The sequence below is a fragment of the Pholcus phalangioides genome, unplaced genomic scaffold (assembly GCF_987345545.1).
Source record: "Pholcus phalangioides strain wild (caught in Gottingen) unplaced genomic scaffold, Ppha-v1.0 ptg000013l_1, whole genome shotgun sequence".
NCBI classification, from domain to species: Eukaryota; Metazoa; Arthropoda; class Arachnida; order Araneae; family Pholcidae; genus Pholcus; species Pholcus phalangioides.
The window spans coordinates 37,614,346-37,638,117 of NW_028301606.1; the positions used below are offsets into that span (position 1 = coordinate 37,614,346).

The following is a 23,772-nucleotide window of genomic DNA, read 5'->3' on the forward strand; positions in this document are numbered from 1 at the left end:
ACAAATATTTGTTAAACCAATGCTTGTTGCTAAATATTCACATCCAATTCTGAATGAAAAAAATTAAAAACTTTATTGTTATACAATGATAATGGCTTATTAGCCAGTTTCTTGTAGATATTGTTTTTGAAACAAAAATTAACATACATTGTGAATTAGTATAAGCACTCCAAGCTGACGAAAGTATGTTTTTAAAACATAAGTGATGCAATAAACAATGCAATATATCATATTTTGCTGCTAACATATGCATGTTGAAAGAAAAAAATATAAAATATATAAAATCTTTTATGCAACATAATAATAATCTGAACATGAGAAAATAAAATCACTATTTAAAAAATATTTTAAATATTTAGAGTAGTGGTGATTAACCAGGAACAAAGCACTGCTAAAGGTTCAAGGAATCGGCCTTAGCAATGAAATCAGAAAGCGATTCCATGATTCAAGGTATTAATTTCACGTGCACTGATTGTTTGAAGGAGTATGTGAATCAAGAGAGCTCCTGGATGTGGCCAAGTGAAAAAGTTAAGAACCAATTATTTAGAACAGTTTCCCAAAATTTTTGACCCATCGCCCCTCCTTCAAAAAATTTTTATTCTCATCGCTCCCAACTCAAGCCAACCCATAAGATTCAACACTAAACCCAAAGCTGCTACTGCACCCCCCCCCCCCGGACATTTCTATTGCCCCCTGGAGAGGTATATTGCCCATTTTGGGAAACAAAAATTTAGAACATGAAAAAAGTCTTGAATTTCTTTGATGCAAAATTTATATTTTTTGTGTCTTATGGTCCATTTTTTGAGTTTATGTTGCTTGCGATCAAAAGAAAGAAAAAAAAAAAAAACATTTGCGAAACTACATATAAGGGCATATTACATTTTTCAGCAATCCAAACAAGACATCAGTATTTATTGTTCTCTCATGAGCTTCATCTAACATTATTACAGCATAGCTCTTCAGATCTAGATCCACTAGGCATTCCCTCAACAACATACCTTCAGTCATGTACTTGATTACAGTTTCTGGACTAGCGCAGTCTTCAAATCGAATGGTATATCCAACCTATAATCAGAAATCCGAGTTTCAAAAACTAGTGAAGAAACTTCAATTAATACACATAGTGTTATTCTTATCATGAATCAAATTCAACGGGCCTCTCCCACCAATAATTCATACATAGTATATATACAAGTGGAGGGGGGGGGGTGTCCACTCTTATCATTGCCCAACAGATAAGTTCTTAATCCTTAGTCTCAGAGAAAATTAACTGCAAAAAAAATGTCCCAAATATTTCCACCCGTCATCCTAGCCATTCAAGTAAAAAAAACACAATTTCTTTAAAAAATATTTAAAAAAATATTATACTGTCCTTAGGTCGTCATAATTAGTAAAAGAAAAACTATGCATTGAAACTGTTTAAAAAATCCATAATTCCATAACCAAAAAAGACGGAGTTAGAGCTAATGAAAAGTGAAAAGCATTTTATGGGAAATAAGGGGGGGGGGTCATAACATGAAATTACCAAGCCAGCTTTTACTGATTTAATTAATTCATCAGTCATCCTAACAGCAACTGACATTATGTCATTGAACGAAACCTCAAGAAATTCATACTGATTATTAGATGTATTTTGTTATCTGCCCCTTTAAAGCTTCTCTGGAACGATGTGTTTTTTTTGGCAAGGAATTTGCTTAAAATTCATAGAATCAAAAATTGCACATTTTAGTAAATTTTAGACACAATACTATGTTCTTCCTTTTTTTATTTAACACTAGCATTAATACCCAGAGCTGCCTGGCTTTTCTCTATAAAATAGAAACATTGAAGAAGTTACAAAATATTAAAAAAAAATAAACATGTCTGAAATGCATTGTAGATTTTCATAGAGAACATACACCGACAGATATACAGGAAATCAATTCTATATGTATTGATATTAGTACATGAAGATTTTTTAAATAAATGCAGTTGGCCCTCAATATTTGATGGGGGTAACATTCGAGAGTCCCCGCGAATAACCCAAACCATAAAAACTTTTTTCGTATACATATAATGAAAAGAGCAGGGTGCACCTGAGATGCAAAGAGGCATCGTTGGGATTCTTTGTAATGATTTCAGTAATGTCTTATTGTCATTTCTTCTTCATTTAATTAAATATCATGGAATATATTGGCAATGCTTCATCTACCAAGTTTTCTCCAACACGAATTGACTGTTTCAATATTTATAGCTCCCATGCCTACAGAAGTGACATAAATGGCATTAGAGATGGCGTAATCATTTATAACTTGAGATGTTTGATATTCTTTGAATGATTTTTGATATTCATAATATACGATAATGTTTGATATTCATAATATACGATAATGTTTGATATTCATAATATATGATAATGTTTGATATTCATAATATATGATAATGTTTGATATTCTTTGAATGATTTTTGATATTCTTTGAATGATTTTTGATATTCATAATATATGATAATGTTTGATATTATTTACAATCATCACAATTAAATAAAGTGTATAGTGAGTCTTAAATGCTCGCATCGTATCCTGATCAAGTGACTGGACGATATGTTGTGTTATAATTACTGTATAAGACATGGAGAGGACATGCGGCATGGTAGACTCATTGTCACCTTGATGATGATGCGCAATTGACTTTGCTTTGTTATGCATATTTAATGTGCATGGTCAAATTTTTCTCTTGCTAAGTTTTCAACTTTCAGCGCTTTAGAAAAATTTCTAGAAGCACTAGAAAAACTTGGAGAGCCATTGTTAACACATACAATTTATATTGTGTTCGATACCAGAAAAAACGCAGGAACAGTGTTTCTCATAAATTGGAAGACTGCAGGGTCAACTTTATAATTAATAGGACTCAGCAAACACATAACTTTTCAAGAAACAATTATTTCGACTGAGGTTTGATTCTCTACATATATTTTTGAAATTTTCAAATTTGAATAAACACCTTGAATTTATATGCAGGGTACTTTTTGTTCGATTAAAAAAGGATTCATGGAAATTCAAAATAAGACAAAATTATAAAAATATTTTTTAAAGTAAAACAGTGCAGTGGCTCCTAACCCTTAGAATATTGAAATTCAGCAGTATTTTATTCTCACTTACTTGTTGTCCTAAGCATATCCATGAGAGATATGTGGGTGAGCTATTCAAGGAGAAATAAATGATTGAGTATACTAATATATGCTTACAAATTTTTAGGGGATTATAAAACATGCCTCTCTTTGAAACTTTGTAGAGTTACCCAAGCACTTTACATATTTCCAAGGAATAGGAGAAGTATGAAAGGTTTGAACCACAGGTATGGCTGTTAGTATAAATACTGAATGAAAAATTCTTTCATGACAGACAAAAAGTTGAGGTTTTTATGCTTGAAGTTCATTATTTCTCATTTCCTCTCACTTTTATTAATTTTGATATAATTCTGCTTTACAGACTCAACTAGAATGAACAAGTTAATGATAAATTCATCAGCATTTCATCCTCACTTACTTCTTGTCCTAATCTACAGCCAAATTCTTCCGCCACTCTTTTAGCTACAGATGTTGCAGCCACTCTTCTAGGTTGAGTGCAACCAATTTTCCCCCTTGCTGTAAAACCTGCTTGAGCAAGGTACTGAGTAATCTGTGTAGTCTTACCTGACCCAGTTTCCCCAATCACTATAAGGATTTGATTTTTTGTGACAGCCTGAAATATAAAAAATTCAAACATTTATTATACAGAGTTATATGGTCTTACTTTTATTGCTTATAACATTTTCATGTCATTTGCTATAGTAAACATTCATCAAGGTGATTCTTTACAATACTTCAATAATGACACAATTTTGAACATAAATATTATGGCATTGAAAAAAAAGTTCTGAAATTAAACATATTTATTATGTTCTTAGACTTCCACTTCCACAGTCGATACTTCCTATATGAAGATTGGTTTTCAAGTTGGAGAGATGTCATCATGAACTTCAACTTGCTTGTATTTTGATGGGAGAGTTTTTTTGTGGTTTTGACGAGAATCTAGGGCAATTTGGTCTTTTTTTGGTTTGGTAGTGTTTGATTCCTATTGAGTTCTGTTCTCATTTGATGTGAATTATTGTTTTAGTGGTTGATGCTTGACCATTTACTGCATTATTATACAAAGCCATACTCAGACAACTGTATATCTAGTACAGGCTCACTACATTGTGAATTTACAAGGAAAAAGGCAAAAGCAAACATATTGCTATTATCAGACTTTTTTTCTGAATCAGTTTATATTGATTGAAAATATGTAAAATCAATAAAACCACAATACATCATTGCACAATTATTAATCTGTGAATGAAAATTTAAATAAAACTAATTGATTGCGAAAGAAGCTTAAATGGTTTGTAAGCTACGCAAAATTTTAAATAAAATAAAGTCCATTATTATACAATAGCATGATAGTTTCAAAAAAAAAAAGAAAAAAAGAACAAAATATCAACACTGGAAAAAAATAACAAAACTGATTCAAAATATTATCAGAAATTTTCAAACCACTCTGAATTCTCATAGATTTCTAAAAGGATGATACAGAAGCTTACATTTATTAGTTCATCTTTCAGCTTGTATATTGGTAAACTTTCTCGCTGCTGTATAATACTGAGTTGTGTCTTTTTTCCATAAGATGCTTTGGAACCGCCACTAATATGTTTTTTCCATTCGGGTAAATCCTGGGATGTCAAGCCTATACCTCGCATATTAGCCGCTAATGTTCTTCCTTCAGCTGCAAAAGAAATTTTAAAATAGCCTACATTCAATATGTTAAATATTATTTAAATTTTTGTTAGAAAATTATAACTTTATTAATATTGTTATGAATATAACTCATATTGCAAAGTAAAAGAGAGTTAAACTAGTTTATCACACCATCTGGGAGAGGATCAATCCAATGTTTATTCAACCCTGTAGGTATTGAATCCATCTCAGCCTCCCTCTGCTGCTGTTTTTGCTCTCTTCTTTCTTTTGAAAGAGCAGATTGCATCATGGCTGCTTGGGCTAATGAACCATCAGGATTCTGATATGAAAATAATGAAAGTAAAAATGAAACAAAACTTAATTTTGTGTCAAGGTAAATTTTGTTTTTATTAAATAGTTTCCTGTTCACATAAGTTACGCTCAGTAATGTAATCATAGTTAAATGCATGTGCATGTATGATTATTTTTAGAGAAACCATGGTTTATATGGGTTTTAAAAGTATAATTTTTTTGTTTAGAATTTCTTTCACACTTGGTGAATACTGATTGTTACAAAGAACTAGAATAGTGATCAGTAAAAATCATTTCTGACTGAACTGTATCAATGGAACTTATTACTAATGTGCACTCTGGGGCTGATTTTAAAGCTAATTCTAAATCATCACAATGATACCTACACCACAACTAGGATCTATCCCCACACCATTTAAAGAAAAAATGAGTGGCTAACTGCTCAGATATCACCTAACAATAGGTAAATTTATTTCAATTGAGTACATATCAAATAAAATGTTTTATTTTATTGTAATATTTTTTTATAACTGTCTACACCTGTTCAAACCGATTTATTTTTTATTGAAAGTCCCTAAAAAAAAACAATAAATAACAATTACCTTCATTATCCTAACAGGACTTAGATCAAGCATATTTGCTCGTCCATGGCCAGCAAGAAATGGAGCTACTTCTTCAACAAGTTCAATTTCTATGTCTTCATCTGCATAAGGAAAAAGAAACAAATTTCATTGAATATATAAATGTGAGAGACATTTCATTCATATGCTTGGAAATTAATTGATTATGATATCACGGTCTGAGATATGGAAAAAGACTGGCTTTCTTCATTGAAATATAAATGCATATACAAAATAACTGAGATTAATCGGGAAAAATCTTTAAAAAAAACTGAATGACATTGCTTTTAACACATTAGTAAAATTCAATACAGACCATCATCTTCTTCCTTTGGCAAAAGACCTGTCGATTCATCAAAATCTGGAAGCTCTGATTTGTCAATACAGTTGGCTGCTAACATCTGAATGAAAAGACCAAAATTAAACAATTACCTGATTGGTATCGATATAAATTTTTAATAGTTTTTATTGATATCAACTAATTGATAATGATTCATAGATTAATGCATTAAAGTGTAAAATTTTTTACTGTTTAAGTTTTATAAAAGAAATTTTTGGATGAATTGATATATCAGAAGTGTTGAATAACACTAAAATGAAATACAGACTGGTAACTATGTGGGTTTTTTTTATCTAAAAATAGATTAGAAATATAAGAAAAAAATTTGTGCTGAAGATAAAAAAGAAACCAAATGAGGTGATTGTAGTCAACAGAATTTAAAATATTTTCTTTAATTTATTTACTATTCTAGACTAAACTATACTTATTTACTAAAAATAATCTGAATAAACTGACAGCTACATTCAGTCAGAGCTAGTGACAGCGGAACTTACAAAATTTTGAAAAATAGTGAAGAAAACCTCCAATAATACATAACCTAAAAATTCAATATAAGGGCCATTCAAGTATTACATCAGCATCGATTGGGGGGGGGGGGGAGCTCCCGATTTGCTGACTTTTGATAACAAGGGAGGGGGGGGGGTCTTTGGATGCTTTACGTCATCAACCACCCTTTATGAAGATATGAAATATTCCTAATTTCATCTTATACTGTGCACGAAAAATGGAAAAACCTTTGGATTGTTACTAGGCACCTGAACTAACATTCTTCCTATTGATAAGTCCCCTACAGAGTCACTTTAGTGATCTCCAAATGTTTCACGGATCCTTCAAGTGCTCTAGAAATGTGTCTGGGCCACTTAAGTGCTCTAGAAATGTGTCTGGGCCACTTAAGTGCTCTAGAAATGTGTCTCGGCCACTTGAGTGCTCTCGAAATGTCTCCGGGCCGCTTCAGTACTCTGGAACTGTGCCACGGATCACTCAAATAATCTGGGAATGTTCCGCAGGTAACTTGAGTGATGTAGAACTGCACTGGGGGGCCTGCTTAAGTGCTCTAAACTGTGTGCCACTTATCACTCAAGGGATCTCTAAATGTGCCACAGATCGTTTAAGTATTCTGGAACTGTGTCACGAGTTACTTAAGTGATCTTTGAATGTGAAAGTGGTATTTGAGACCTACTTCAGTGATCTGAAAATGTGCCCTGGGCTACTAAATGCTCTGGAATTGTGCCATGGGTCATTTAAGCAATTTGTAAATGTGTCGCTTAGTTCATTTTTACAAAATTAGGTTTGTGGGGGGGGGGCAAGCCACATCAGGTAACCTTCAGGGCCACATTTGGTCTGTTGGTTTACTACATATGGATGAAAGGGTAGATTGCAATGAATTTCTTAGAGAAGTTTTGAGTTATTACCCTTCGAATAGCATTGAAATTAACAGAAATTGATTATAACAACATATAAAGTATTTTCTTTCGAAATTTTAATTTTTTTTTCAAAAACTTTTTGAATTAAAAAAATATTTTTTTTGTCTGGGGAAGGCGCACGACTCCCCTACGCCGCCCCCCCCAGCATACGTTTCTGATCCCACCAATATACGTTTCCCTATCCCACCTTAGGAGATAGGGGGCAGTGCTGACGAAATTTTGCTGACTGGGGTGGGGGTCAAAAATAACCAAAAATTAATGACTTAATACTTGAATGGCCCCTAAGTAAGTGATTCCTTACTATTTCGAGGATTTTTTACTTTGAAAGTTACTATTTTTTTAAAGGGTAACTATGGTCTTTTCTAACATAACCATTGAACCATTATCATGACAAAAAATAAAGCATATATTTGCGAATGTACCTGCTTTATTTCCCATCTTTCAGGAGAAGACATTCTTTGTACATGTTTTCTACTATCAACATTACTATCATCAATTTTGGAGGACAGGAATGGCAGGCTAAGAGGACGGTCAGGATTACGTGATTCTTCCTCTGAAATGCATTTCGAAGATTCTGTACCCCTGGGACCTGGATTTAAGTCTTCTCCAGTTTCTTGATCAACATCCTAAAATAAGATAAGCTAATATTTAAACAGTGAAAACACAGACGCAAAGCATTTTGGGCTAAGCTAGCTTGTTAACCCCAAAAATAATTGTTACATGTTTGTCAGTACAAATAATAAAAGGAGAAAAAAGAAAAAAAGAAACACACACACACATATATATGTTAATATGTTACCACTAAAGTGCAGAAGTCAGTTATTCTACAGATTATCTAGGTATCAAATCAGTTCATCTCTTTTTTTTTTTTTCAAACCCAGCACAACTCAGGTCTATCGCCATAGGCAATTTACTACCTAGTGAGTTGAGCTGGAAGTGTAAGTGTGTGTACCTAACAGTCTGAGTGCGTATCTAGTGTTGTGTATGATTTTTCAGTGCTGCCATCTATATCTCAGAAGTGAAGTGAGTGATGTGTAGTGACTGAATATTTGTACTGTTTGTAGGCCTGTTGCTCTCTGTGGCGAGACTTTTTAATGGGGAAATCGGCTCGCATTTGTGCCTCAAAGTTGGGAACCACAGGAAACCAACTTCATCCGACCACCACTGTGGCGACGGTGGGGCTCGAACCGGGTCCCCGCGATGTGAGTCCGTCACTACGACCACTCGATCACCACAGCGGCAAATCAGCATCTGTTAATGTGCACATTAACAGCTAGGAGCAAATCAGTTAATCTGCAGATCCGCTAGGGAATGGGCACATTAACGGCTTTCGAGCTTTAACGGTAACATATACACAAGTACATATAACATTAAGCAATAAGCGACAACAGGAATAGTGTTGATAGACATTAAAAAAAAAAAAACAGCATTTAGCAAAATATGCAAAGACGATTTCATTACAATGTCAAATAGATAATTTAAATCTTGAGTTAACAATCAAAATTTTAAATTTAGAAATTTTAAATAAAACTTCATATTTCTTTCATGTGCTTTCAATTGCTATGTTTGAATAACAATCACAAAAAAAGTGAATATTTTTATTAACTCTAGGTTTTATAGCTATATGGAGATTTCTTTTTCATTCTTCCCTAATGAAAATCTGAAAAATTAGATTCTTTTCACGCAAAATAGTTACTGACCTTAATTTTTAAGCAGAATGAAAGCAGAAATTAGTGATTTAATGAGCAGTACTACCAGAATAGCAAGTTCTTTCCATTTTATTCTAAATTTTATTTCACCAAAAGCCTTTGTTACAATCTAGGCATACACACTCTAGACCAGACTCTTTTAAAAAGAAAACAAACACTACTAATTTTCTTTTGCTAATAATTTTTACTTCAAACTTTTACGAAATATATACCTCATGAAAATTTTTAATAATTTCACTCAACTATTTTTAATATGACTATTAACATTTAAACCATACATAGAAATGTTGCATATGCTCTCTGATATGGTTTTACATAAACATCAAAATATAAACTTGCATCTCCAAATGATTTATAAATATAGAAATATTGAAAAAAAGAATTTTTTATCGAGAATTGGTTTAAAAGACAAAGGATCTTATATTGTCATCATTAAAATAGTCTACCTTCATTGATAAACTTGTTTTTTGTCCTGTGAAAGATATAACCTTAACTTTAACTCGCTGTCCCCTTTGAACCACATTGCCTACACTTGTGACTCTTCCTTCTCTCCGTAACTAGATTAAAAATAAAAAGAGAGAAAAAAAAACAGACTTCTATGCACAGAAATTATCAATAGGCTACAGAAATGAAAAAGATCTATTAAAATCAATTGTGATTGCTTATAATATTTTTCAGTCCTGGCATCAGTATATACTGTATCTATCAGAACATTTAATTGTAAGAATATTCATTAATCCTGTTATACGTACTAAGCAGGGACACTTTGCTTATGCAATATGTACAAGCTTCAAAACAGTCAAACTGTCATTTTTCAAATCTATCAAGATCATTAATTGGAAACAATTCGAAAATAACAGATTCTTTTGGAAATTATTATCAAAGGTCAGCTTTGACAAAGATTTTTTCATCTTCAAGTTTGAAAATGTCTGAAAAAATGAAAAAAAAATTTCCAGCTGAACAATTGTTCATGCTGGTATATTTATGTTATTAGGTGCATCTTTTTTCACAAAATCTCAGAGCAACAACTCATATGACCTTGTGATCTATCTGTCTTAACATTAAGAGAGTGTGTGCTATTGTAGTAATATAAGAGTTATAAAAAAAATCAAGTCTTTATTTTGCGGAATAATTAAATATTCTTTGTATTCATAATGAACAGTTTTTCTTGAACTCTATTTTTTATCAAATATAACTAATAATTGATGAAAAAAAAATTTAATCTAATTTTCTTTCAAAAATTTGTTTACGTAATTATAAATATATGACTGAAATATAATATGCAACTTACTTGAGAAATATGGACTAAGCCCTCCCATCTTTTTTTCAATCCTTCCAATTGCACAAAACATCCAAACTGCAATATATTTGTGATCTTACCACAGTAAATCTGTTAGAAACAGAAAATAAGTTTAAAAGAGAGGAAAAAAACCGACTTCTACGTGCTGTAGAAATGATCAATACAGTAGAGCCTCGAAAACTCAGAAAGTTTGAGTTTCTGGATAATCCAAGGCATGGAATTTTCGTATTTTCTTCTTGAGATCCTCTTTTCTCAGTTTTTTTATCCTCCAAGAACACAACTTCCCCCCCCACCAGTACACGTAGTATGCATGTATGTATTATAAAGTAATTGCAGTCTGAAAGGGACTAGGAAGCCTCATCTCTATAATGGGTATAATTGGTGTAATAAAATATTACTCTCTTGAATGACGTAGACCATTTTAACTTTTTGGGGCTGCAGAAGAGAGACAAGCTTGACAATTGTCTTCATAATGGTGTTGTTCCCCTAATTGCTTACACAAAATCATTAAACAGGCAGTTGAAAGCTATCAGTTTCTCAGCGTCGTTTACCATCAATCCCATCTCCAATTCTTCTCAATCATCTCTCATCTTTGCACCCTTTTCACATTCTTCATTTTTTGAAACACGTCTTAGGGCATCTATATCTTATTAAGTGTAAAAATACAGTAAGGATGTACATAAGTTATACTGCTTTTTTTGCTTGTCTTTAAAAAATAAATAAAAATAGCATTTACAGCCATTAATTCCTTTTTCGAATAATTCAAATTTTCGATAATCCGAGGTGGCCTTAGTCCCATCCACCTCGGATTATCAAGGCTCTACTGTTCAGATATAAAAAAGATGTTAAAAAATCAATATTGTGATGGTTTATAATATTTTTCAGTCAACAGACAGTTTTCAGGCACAAGTAAATACTGTATCTATCTGGAATGTAATTTTAAGAATGTTCATTAATCCTATTCTACGTACTATGCACTACACTTTGCTTATGCATGAAGTAACTAACTTACAATTAAGTTTCCCTATGCTAAAAAAATACAAAACCAGTTTCAAAATTAAAAATGTGTATATTCAACATCTGCAGTGGAACCAAGATTACTTAATGTGCAGATAACTTGACACTATTCCAGTAACTCTAGAATTATTATTCCCATGGTTGAGAAACCTCTCTAATTTGGCAATGATAGGTAAACCATGTTAGTAGAACTCGTAAGCATCACATTATTCATTAAAATTGAAACTGTTGAGTTTGTCTTGGTGAAAGTAATGTTATAATTTCAAAACTAGAGGACATTATCACTAAATAACTGATTTGAAGAAAGCAAGGAAATAATATAATAAGGTTGGAGATGCAATGATAAGGGTGCCCATGTGATTAATGGGTAGGAATACTCATGATATACATGCCCATCACATGATAAACTAAGAGCTATGTCAATTGTAAAATGTGTACCACAAAAATATACTTTGTGATCCAATAGAAATTCTGACGTCATATAAAAAACTTAATATACAAGGAGTTGATACAAACTTGATATATAATAAACTTGTTAATTACCTCAAAATTTGGGTATTCTCCCCCAAAGTTATCAATAAAATTTAAATTTTTTACTTCTCAAACGAAAATGATAAAATAAAATAAAGTGCTCGAAACAAAATGAGTAAACAAGTAAAAGAATGGTCCAAACTTACTTCGTTAACCACAGGTTCGAGAGACAACCATGGCTTATCTCGATCAGGCTGTTTTTCCTTAGATCTGCAAACATTGTTTGTTTTGGGTAATGGTGACCTCGAATAATATTCATTTCTATATGGCGGAGAAAAGGATCTCGAATGACTATGTCTATTCTTGCTTGGAAAACGTGATCTGGATCTATGACGTTTTTTGTCTTTGTACTCTGAAGATGATGAACGAGAACGATGCCTGTGTTTTTTCTTCTTAGGACTCTTGGGAGAGAGAGAGCGTGAACGTCTCTTATGCTTGTTACTTTTACTGTGCTTGCAAACACTAAAAACCAGAGATTTATCAATCAAAATATTATACTTTGGTGGTATTCTATATTCAAGTGATATGACATAGAAATTTAGTTTTTATTTTCAAAACTTTACGTATATAACCTCATTACATGGAGGGTGTCAAGGGAACCTGATTTACCCCTGAGGAATAACAAGTCATATAAAATGGGATTTTCTTAATCACAATAAAAAAGAAATGTGAAGAGACACAATATGGCATACACAATATATTTTTTCCATGGTGTAACATACAGCTATTTATTGACTTACCAACACAATTGGTTTCAAATAATAAATGCACGAGTCAAATTGTTATTAATTTAGAAATGGGTTCTACATCTAAACACTGCCAATTGAAAAATTCTCAAATGATAAAATAATCAAAACAGATGGCAAAAGTAACTAATTTTTTTTTGTTAGTGATATTTTATTGGGCAGTGTTTTCATGAGATGCTTTAGAAATGTCATAAGAAATGTAGCATAACTCTCACTTCTCACGTGACTAAGTTTGTGAAAACTAAAGTTGTAAACCAGGAATACATAATTTGAAAATTCTCATGTAATTCAAGCACACAATGGATGAAGTTTTTTAGATATTGATTTCTGGTTTGAATTGCCACGCTGACATTTTGTCTGCTGAACAACATGAAAAAAAATGTGAAGCCAGTCCTGAAGATATACCCAGGTTTTACGATAGACTTTTGATAAAAAAGAGTAGTTCTTTCTTGAAAAATGCAACCCTTTGTATGCCAAAAAGGCACATCACAATTTGATTTGTTTTTTTGGGTTAGATTTATTTTTTAGCAACTCATTTTGATAAAAAAGATGACAGACTATTGTTGATTGGAAACTGGCAAAACTTTGTGATCTAATTTCATAAAAAGTCTGTACGTGATGAATGAATCCAACAAAAGTGTTTGAATGACAAGTGAGCTATTTCAAATAAATGAATTGTCAGCACATGAAAATAACAAAATTCTAATTTGCAAATTTTAAGTGTCTTTTTTCCTTTGATAATTTAATGCACATTTTAACATTGCTCAGCTGGAGTGCATTGAGAATGTTTTCCATTTGATATGAATTACATTATTCAACCTATGGATCAAGGTGTATCATTTCAAATATGAAACTTTTTGTCATTTCAAGAGGATGAAATGTATCTGAAAGTACAAATTATAGTTATATCAATTGCTAAAATTTAGAAAACAGTTTTGTAACTGATAGTCAAATCCCGTTTTAACAAATACCGTTATAGCGAAATTCTCGTTTTATAACGAACACTTTTCTAATCCTCCAGATAAGTTTACCTAGGAACAATGCATAACACGGAATTCCTTTACAACGAAATTTCAGCGAAATGATTTCGAATGAAATTTGTAACGAAATGATTTCTCCAGTCTCGTGGAGTTCGTTATAACGGGATTTGACTGTATAATCAAATTTTGATAATTGATAATTATCCTATGTAAACATTGATGCTTAGGTTGCAATTTGTGGTTATTCTACCAATCCAGGATAGATTAATTGAATAATGTCCATTTGCATATGATAGCATGGTTCTGAGTTACAGAAATAGTACAAAGTGTACATTTTAAGTGTAATATTGGTAACAATATTGCGCTTCGGTCCGAGAAATTTCTCACAACAATCATATATATATGTAGTGCCCACTTTTAATGAGCTCCCGTTTAGAGAGAAAATTGACACATTTTGCTTGGTATGATGCTAATGGTATTGTAATTCTGTCACTTTTAGCAAGCAGGTTTTTATTTGCACTTTAGATTTAATAATGAATATAAATGGATGAACTGAGGAAAAAATAATTTAAAAAAGATAAAATGAAATGTAAGTGCAGAACGTTCACAGAATTTCTTTACCACTCCTAGTATACACCTGCTGCATTAGCCAGCATGCTGCAAAATTCGAGGGTCACCAGCTTTTTTGAAGTTTGGGAGAAGTCTGGTCCATATCAGTCATGAAGGGAGAAGGAAGGTTCAATAAGGATCACAGAAAGCCCTATATAATTCTACATTAAACAGACCTACTGAATAAATAGGCGAATGCGAATAAAAATGATAATTGGCTAAATCAGAATTAGCAATTATTTTTCTGCCAAAAGAAGTTAATATACTCTAAACTTCAACATTTTTCTAGATAACTAGATATAAAATTATCAAGCAATAAACATTACAAGAGCTATTGAGTATGAACACAAAGAAAAATCATACCTAGTTGAGCTTGGAGCAAGAGTCTCTAACTGAGCAAATGCTTCGTCTGCAACCTTCTGATCTTCATCCAACATAGTCTATTTAGAATTTGAAAAATAAAAATAAAATTGCAGAGTTATAGCAAAAAATTCAAAATTCATCTTCATGAAAATTTTTGGGGGAAAAAGAATATGTAAGTGAAACGGTTAGTATGTTAATTTCAAGATCTGAAAGTTAGATTATCATGTATACATAATTGAAAAATAGAACACATTTTACAAGCATTACTTAATTGAGCAACATTTAAATATACCATAATTTCCAGTAAATAAACCACATACCAAAAAAATAGATAAATGAATAAAAAATAAAATAGGTCAGAGAAAACAAAAGGTTTTATAGAAATGCTGGCAGAGCACCAGCGAGAAAACAAAACAAGCAACACCGAAAACATAAATATGCCACACACTCAGAACGCACACAGATTCGGGAATATACTAATTATTTAGAAATTCCACAGAGGATTGTGTATTAGGTTTAGTAGTAGAATGCCATAAGAAAGTTATTGAATGGGCTGGTATTTGAATCATCCACAACAGCTAAAAATTAACTTATAACACATTTGAATTGTATGCTTTGAAATTGCCAAGCGCTTTTCATAGAGTTACTTAAAACCCCCTGAAAGGACCAAAGCTATAAAAGCTTTATTACGGGAAACTCTGTGGTAGTTTTATTTTTAATTATAGTCACTTGGTATAATAGCAAAAATACTTCTTTTAAAAATTGATGTAACAGATAATGGATCATAAGAAAATTCAAGAAGCCTACTTTCGCTATCTTAGGGGTCATTCAAGTATTACGTCAGCATCGGGGGGGGGGGGGTGGATTTGCTGACTTTTGATGACAAGGGGTGCGGGGGGGGGGGGTTGAAGGTTGCTTACGTCATCAATCAACCCTTTTTGAAGATATGAAATATTCTAAGCTGCTGACGAAATTTTGCTGATAAGGGGGTCAGTGTTTTGCTGACAAGGGGGGGGGGGGTCAAAAATGGCTGAAAATCTGCTTACGTAATACTTGAATGGCCCCTAAAGTGTTAATATTACCTTATTTGTCAAAAAAATGAAACACTAGAGAAAGTTTGCCAAAACTACTTACTCGAATTCTGTCATCGTTAGGAAGAGCTAATGCAGGAAACTTCTGTCGCTTCAATTCAGCTTCTGTCTTGGCATCTGCAGAAAGATCATTCTCTTTGCCAGGGATTTTTGGTTTCATATATTGAATGATACGAAGGAGATTTGAGATGAAGGAATCCTATGTAAATATGAATCAAATTAAGAATTTCAAGTTCATAACAGCAGTTGTCGAAGTACATATTAACCCAGAATACTTTAATCACAAAATACACAAGTGATATTAAAATATTTCTAAAATTAGATTAGGCTTGCATCAGATCTATTACTAATTTTGAAACTCTAAAAATGCAACAAAACTTGCTTATAATGGGAAAAAATAGGTCAAACATTTTTTCTTACCCCTCATAAACCTGAAAAATACCTAATATTATTAAAAAGTTGTTGCTTATACATTGTAGAGGTACTCTTTTATTATGACCACTTGGAAACTTTTCTTTGTCTTGTGGGAAATTTTCTTCAAATTTATGCCTTCTGTTTAGTTTAATTCTAAATATTTTCTTTGGTGTTATGTTCATAAATTTTTTCTTTTTTGCTTTAACAAATCACAAAAAGAAAGCCAGAATGCACCGATTTGGAGTCGAAAAAGGTGTGGTATGGTTACAATGGAAGAATATCACAGCAGACTGTGAAACATGCGAATGTCAGTTACAGCAGTTCTTTCATAGAAATTAAGAAAATCAACAAATTTGTTACTAGGTGACTTTTGTAAGAACTAAAATATTTCCTCAGTAATTAACATACAGTGAAATTTGGTTAATTTAAAATTTGAATAATTTAAACTTATATGAACTCCCCTTGATTTTTCTAATCTACTGTTAAAATTTCTTGTTTAATTTGAATTTTTTTAATGTTTCGGATGATTCAAAGTTGGAGGGAAAAAAATCATGATTTTTGTATGAGCAAATTCAGCTTGGAAAAATTCTTGATCATATGATCATTTTTGTCGCACCACGGTCATTTTCTGCACACGAGAGCTAATTAGACCGGGACCTACAATTTATTGCCGATTCCGAATGGCATGCTTGTTTTTTATACTCATCGAGAGGTTGGCACGCTAACCCCTCGATGGGGGACTCCCTGCGGTCAAGTTGCCATTTTTTGTTGTACCCCTGTGTCAGGAAAGTTTTCTGACAAGGATGAACCGGGTATCGAACTCGCGACACCTCTAAACATCCTTTGGTACTTTAATCGACCATCTTATCGACCGGGCTACCGCGCCCGGAAAAATTCTTCAAGAAGTAAGACTGCTTCTCTCGACCAAGTTGGAAAGCGAATAAGTTTGAAAATTCTGACATAGTTTTGGCACACTATGTCAGAATTTGTGTCTATTTTGTCATGCTAACATTCAGCTGAGAAATGTGTTCAGAAATATGAAGTCATTATTTCTTAGAAAATAGCACCCTTTGTATACTAAAATGTTAGAATTTAGTTTGTTTTTAGCATTGGATTTATTGTAACTCAATTAAAAAAATGCAGTTGTTTGATAAGAACCTGGCAAAACTACTAACAATTCTATCCTTCTAATTATAAACTCCTCTGATATATAAGATATAATTTCATAGAAAGGTTATTTGTGCTGAATGAATCAAACAAATATGTTAAAATTACAGGTGAGCTATTTCAAATTTTAAATGTCAGCATAGGAAAATAACATGTCGGAACATTTGGCGCTGAGCATGGTCAAAAAATTCTGCAATAATGCTGTTCGCAGAACAGTAGATTAATGTAGCAGCTAAGATCAATTATTATAATTATCAGTAATAAAATTTGAAAAACAGTTTTGTAACTAACGATATCAAATTTTAATTGGTGATTAGTGCTCTTTGTGAACATTGATGATTAAATTACAATTTCTAGTCATTTTACGGATAAAGGATAGATTAATTGGATAATTTGGACTTTTTCCCAGTGACTTTAGACTTTGAATTAAAAATGTTTAACTTATTTCAACAAAAATCAAACCTATATATTTGTACAGTAAACTCACTAATCTGGCAGGTATCAGACCAGGGTTATGCCAGAATACCAAATACGTTGGATTACTTGAAGTAGATTGAAAAAGCCCATTCAAATAATATAAACATTGCCCTGATATGCAATGAAATATTTTTATCTTCTACGCTCAAAGAAAGCTCTCGTAAAAGAGCCAGATTACTAGACAGGCCAGACAAGCACAGGGTCAGATTATACAGTATCTTAACTACATTAAGCATTTTGTCATCCAATAAGAAAATTTTGTTTAATATGAAAAAAAAATAAACTTACGGAAAACTCTGCATCATTCTCATGAAGAACTTCTTTGAATTTTTCAAATGTGTCGTTTTTCTCAGCAAGAAATATAATATATTCTGCTGCAATGAGGAAATAAAAATGGCTCAAAAGAATGTATATATAAAAAACATTGGGAAAAATTAAAGTATATATTTTTTATGAAAATAATAATGTTAGACGAAAGGTTACAAATTGTCTTTACCCAAATCTTTATTACTGATTCCAAGATGATTTTCTAGTTCTGTGCAGATTTTTGATACCAAGGAAAGATATTCAAGTTTCTGTATTTCATCCATGACTATAAGCCAACATGAGACTGAAAGAAAATGAATAAAATATATGTATATGTTACTGCCAAAGCCCGAAGTGTGTCCAATTTGTGAATTTGCCAAAAGTTTTGGTTAAAGTATGAATTGCAAAGATGATTTGGACTTTGGCTAGCCTTTTCATGAAGTGGCCAGAGATCCCTGACCAAAGCTCAATGTGCTGATGTAAGACAGCCCGGTAAAAGCCAAATCTAATTTTTTTTAATCGCCAACGTGCAATATATGTCTACATAGCAGCTGTATTAGATTAGGTCCATGTAACAAGAGAAAAAAAGTGAAAAATTTGAGAGAAATAAATATAAAAACAATTATATAAACATATAGATTTTTCTGTGAAATTTTGAAGAAAAAAAAAGATTAGCACATTGTGGCTGTGGTTTGATGGGTTGCAATATCTAACATGGACATAATTATCATGAAAAATATGCTAACTTGACAATGACCCCAAATCTTGTCTTTTATTATCTGACTTTAGTCAGAGATCACCAGCCACTTTGAGGAAGACCAAATTTGGTTTACTAAATCATTTGACACCTGTAAACAAGTCTTTAGAATGTATGTCAACATCAAGGGCTGTTTACAAGGAGGGTTTAGTTGTGATTAAATAGATAAGTAGAATAGAGAGTCTGGTCTACTTCCCAGAAAAACCTGAGCGGGCCCACCTACAAAAACCAGCCAGGATTTTACTTAAAATTGGGTTTTTGCTAAAATCATTTGTTAGCATACAAAATCCCACTTACATTTATCATTAGCAAAACAACTTTACCTTTTAATTTTAAGCATTAGTTATTTTTTTAAATAGAAATTAATGTTATATAGCTGAATGTAATTTCTTTACGTAGGAGAATAAATTGATATACAAAGTACAGGCCCACTTACAAAAACCTACTGGGTTTTTACTAGAAAATGGGTTTTGCTGAAAATCAATGTTAGCCCACAAATCTCACTTATTTATACTCTTTAGCAAAATGACAAAACCTTTTTAGAAAACTTATATAGAAATTAACTATAAAAATTCTATATGACCCTATTCACATAAGTTCAGGATGATTGTCTCAGAAATCAAAGTTAAAACTGCATATTTCACTGTGGAAATATAGGAATTTGGAGTTTTTAGCTACGAGTAATTTTAAAAATTGAATTCTTTGTTTTCAAAATTCTTGAATATACTTGGAGATAAGCTAGGAAAATAAATTATAAAATGACATGCTGGACCTACTTATGAGTTAGATAGCCATGCAATAACATTGATCTCAACTTTTTCTTTTACTAAGTATGGAAATAAAAAAAAATATTTTTTTATTAATTTTTAATATTTAACTATCGATTCATATAGTAATAAGAATTTAATTTATATTTATAAGATTAAAAAAAATTCATAATTAGCTTATAAAACATAAAAGCCGCCTTCAACTTACATTGAAGAAATATTGCATCTTTAATTGAAGTACTTTTTGACTCAAAAACAGAGAAGATAGAGATCAATCCTACCCTTGAATTTAAAAAAGCTCGCACAATATCCATTGTGAATGAAAAAAATCTGTTCAATTCTACATTTCATTCATCAGATTTCCCCCCCCCCAAATTAATGAAATAAGCATCTGAAAAAGTTGGCATGTCTGTTACCTTCGATCTTCGATAAGGTTTGTATTATCCCTCAAACCTTTCGCTTAGGAAGCAACAATGAACATATCATGTCACATAAAAAGCCTATGTGATATAACAACTGATGTAACGATACTCTGGACAACAATAATCACCTATACGACAATATTACTCTCTGGTTCTGGTGCAGTTTCCAGTCTTAATTTATTCCATCTGTAACAGTAAGTTCCACAGGTCCCTTTACTATTTTTTTCACTGCATTTCATACCACCTGAATACAATTTCCTTGTATGAGAAAAGAGAATGTTATTCTCTAACATATATAGTCGATCCCACTTATAACATTCCCACGTAGAACATTTTCCCGCTTAATACAACTTATTTTCATGGTTCCCCGACTTCAACATATTCTCATTAACATTTCCAGTTTATAGCATTTTCCTGCTTATGTTTTTTTTTTTTTTTCACAATGATTTTTTAAAAAACGTTATAAGTGGTATTCACTGTATAAAGTACAGGCCCACCCACTGGGTTTTTTTGCTAAAAATCATTAGTTAGCCTGCACCGCCCCCCCCCAGTCATTAGCGAAACAAAATTTTTTTTTTAAGAAATTAGTAAATAAATTACTGGCTGAATACAAGGATATATATATAGAATATTAATTACTAAGTAGTGTATACATCCAATTAGATGTATACAAAGTATTTTTATATTTATTGCTTAATACATATATTGATATGTAACACACATTGCAAACAGCATATTCACAAAAATCCAGAAAAACCCGTGCGGGTTGGGTTTTTATAGAAAAACGCGGGTTTTTGCCAACCCTGGTCAGTGAATGTATGGTGTGTCGTTTTTGGGGTCCTGGGCAGATGCCCCAGGCGGACACTGGTTGTAACTAAAAGTTGCACTCAACTGCAATTTTTTTAAAGCCCAGTACACAAAATTGCTATTCGTAATACTTTAAATATTTTATGGCGAGATTGACATTGAATACTCATGAGCACGGGTTCAAAGCTCTCTAAACATACCATCATTATTATTAATAGTAAACTGCTTTTTCAAATCTCATACCAATGTGGCAATGTTCCTTGAAATGAGTTGCGTAATCTTCATTGTTTATTCGATGACTTGACTTGACACAATGGCTACAGCAGAATGCCAAATTTCCAGCCTCAAAAGCAGCCCAAAATATTTGAACTTCATATGGTCAGCAATGCACTAATAATTTTTGCTGCCATCCATATAGAAATTCAAGAACTTCATAAACGGATCACAAAGAGGTAAAAATAGGACTTGTGCTGTCACCCATTACTTACAGAAAAAAACCCCGAAAAACTATCAAATAATACTATTTTCAAACCGAGCACAACTCAGGTGTATCACCATTTATGGGCGATTTACTACCTAGTGAGTTCTGTCGCAAGTGTAGCTGTGTGCGCACCTAACAGTCTGAGGGCAGTAGTGTAACAGTCTATGTAGTGTTGTGTTTTGATTTTTCAGTGCAGCCATCTATATTTCAAAAGTGAAGTTAGTGATGTTATGATTGAATTACATTCGTACTGAGAGAAACGATGTCACTCTCCGCTGTTCATACGAAGTATGAAAGCCTGGATAACCAAGCGGGAGTCGAGATGTAGTTCGAAAAGAAAATTCACATTCTTCTGTGGGGAATCGAACCAACAATCTCTCATTGTCAGGGAGAGTGTTCTAACCATTGAACTACAGATGGACAGACATTTTCTTTCCTTCAAGCACATGCATGAATGCTGAACGGGACTGCGCTTGGACAGCCTCCTAGCTCAGCTAACAGCTCTTACTACGTTAGTTCCCCCCCAGATCCGCTGTTCACATGAAGTACGAAAGCCTGAATAACCAATTGACAGTGAGAGATTGGTGGTTCGATTCCCCCACAGAGGGATGTGAATTTTCTTTCCGAACATCATCTCGATCTCCGCTTGGTTATCCAGGCTTTTGTACTGTTTTTAGGTCTGTTGCTCTGTGGCGAGACAGGCTCGCATTCGCGCCTTGAAGTTGGGAACTACAGAACACCAACCACCACTGTGGGGATCGACATCAGGACTGCGCGATGCGAATTCGTCATTATGACCACTCCACCATAACAGCAACGTACTTTCAAATAATAGATAGCAAAAAATTCTGTATATATATATATATATATAAGAGATATTTTTTTCATCGGTATATAATCAAACGGTCTCAATTTTTTTTATTTGAACAATCATAGCGGACCAACTTTTGGATTCCCAGTCCAGCCTAAATGGAATTTTTCTAAACGATATTGCTGATACAGTCAATATCTTAACACAACATCCAGCTTTCTGTATATCTTGCATAAACAAGTGAAAAGTGACATTGTAAAATCAAATATATATTTATATATACACCTATGGGAAATTTATTTTGGGTTGTGAATGATTCGGTTTACGAGCTAATGTCGTAAACCAAGGTACAACTGTACATTAAAAACGGGACATTTGTATAAAAAGTAGACATACAAATATGGGCCGTATGGTCACCGTAATGAAAAAAAGGAAATTTCACGTACTTCGGTTAAGACCGTACAAAATACTGCAAGTAAACAACGCATTTTTTGTGCTGCTAAACTAAAGAATTTTTTCATCTTTTTAGCTTCGGGTCGTTGCTGAACATTTTCATTAGAAAAGTTTTACTGAAAATAGAATACACATTTGTTAGCTTATTGTGTAATAAAGAAGAAAAAAAAAATCGGTATCAGAGCTTATAGGACGGCAGACTGACCGACTAAATTTTCGGTAGTGATGCAACAAATGGACTATTCCGACAATGATAGCGGTGGATATGAAATTCCCGAAGTTGACGTCGGTGAAAATTTATTGGGTGAATCTGAAAGCTCTTCGGATTTCACTATTTCGTCTGGTGATGAAATAAGCACGGATGACGATTTCGAAGAGGCTCGGTCATTCTACGAAATCGATGCGAAAAATCCGCCAACAGCTCCGCCAAGGTTCCCATTTCTCGGCACACCAGCGATTCACATGAATGCGGTGGACACGGTGGAAATTCTACAATTCTTCGAGCAGTTTTTTGATGATGATCTCGTGAATATGATAGTGTATGAAACTAATCGCTTTGGCGTACAGTTGTTTCAGGGAAATGGTTCGAGTCCGCGTTCATATGGAAAAGAATGGAAGCCCACGACGCCGAGTGAAATCCGAGTGTTTTTTGCACTGGTTATGCTTCAAGGCATTGTAAAAAAACCTAGTCTTGAAAGTTATTGGTCCAAAAAACATTCAATGTCTACTCCTTTCTTTGGCAAAATTATGCCCTTTCGTCGCTTTGGACATCTATATCGTTGTCTACATTTTCATGATAACACAACCTATGATCCCCGTTCACATCCGAACTGGAAGCTGAGTAAGATTTGGCCTGTTTTAGTAGATTTAAATAAAAAATTTAGTGCCACTGTAACTCCTGAAAGAGATATTTCAATAGAAGAAAGTTCATTACTGTTCAAGGGTAGATTAGGATGGAAACAATATGCACCCTTAAAAAAGACAAAATTCGGAAGATTTAGGATTAAGAGTTTTATGCTGTGTGAATCCAAATCTGGTTACGTATGGTCTCTGATTATTTACACAGGAAAAGGTACATTATTTGACCCAGATCTCAAAGAACTAAGCATTTCTTCGCAGGTTGTTTTGCAATTATT

At 32.8% G+C, this 23,772-nt stretch overlaps 1 protein-coding gene across 3 annotated transcripts in view; it reads right to left on the minus strand.

Moving 5' to 3' along the window:
* LOC149079067 (ATP-dependent RNA helicase DHX8-like) overlaps positions 1-21,209 on the minus strand; it is a 32,174-nt gene extending 10,965 nt beyond the window's left edge. Inside the window, exons 1-15 of one of the 3 annotated variants that reach the window (XM_089241348.1) lie at positions 21,135-21,209; positions 18,329-18,442; positions 18,121-18,206; positions 15,818-15,973; positions 14,684-14,760; positions 12,132-12,447; positions 10,429-10,527; positions 9,584-9,694; positions 7,851-8,054; positions 5,981-6,065; positions 5,647-5,747; positions 4,925-5,072; positions 4,600-4,781; positions 3,528-3,722; positions 880-1,065 (exon numbers count right to left, since the gene is read on the minus strand). In XM_089241348.1, the coding sequence (XP_089097474.1) occupies positions 880-1,065; positions 3,528-3,722; positions 4,600-4,781; positions 4,925-5,072; positions 5,647-5,747; positions 5,981-6,065; positions 7,851-8,054; positions 9,584-9,694; positions 10,429-10,527; positions 12,132-12,447; positions 14,684-14,760; positions 15,818-15,973; positions 18,121-18,206; positions 18,329-18,422 (2,040 nt within the window). In that variant the 5' untranslated portion in view covers positions 18,423-18,442; positions 21,135-21,209. Of the gene's footprint in view, positions 1-879; positions 1,066-3,527; positions 3,723-4,599; positions 4,782-4,924; positions 5,073-5,646; positions 5,748-5,980; positions 6,066-7,850; positions 8,055-9,583; positions 9,695-10,428; positions 10,528-12,131; positions 12,448-14,683; positions 14,761-15,817; positions 15,974-18,120; positions 18,207-18,328; positions 18,443-19,870; positions 20,010-21,091 lie in introns of those variants that run through there. The other 2 variants (XM_089241349.1, XM_089241346.1) reach the window with 2 other exon arrangements.
* Between the last annotated feature and the right edge of the window lie 2,563 nt (positions 21,210-23,772).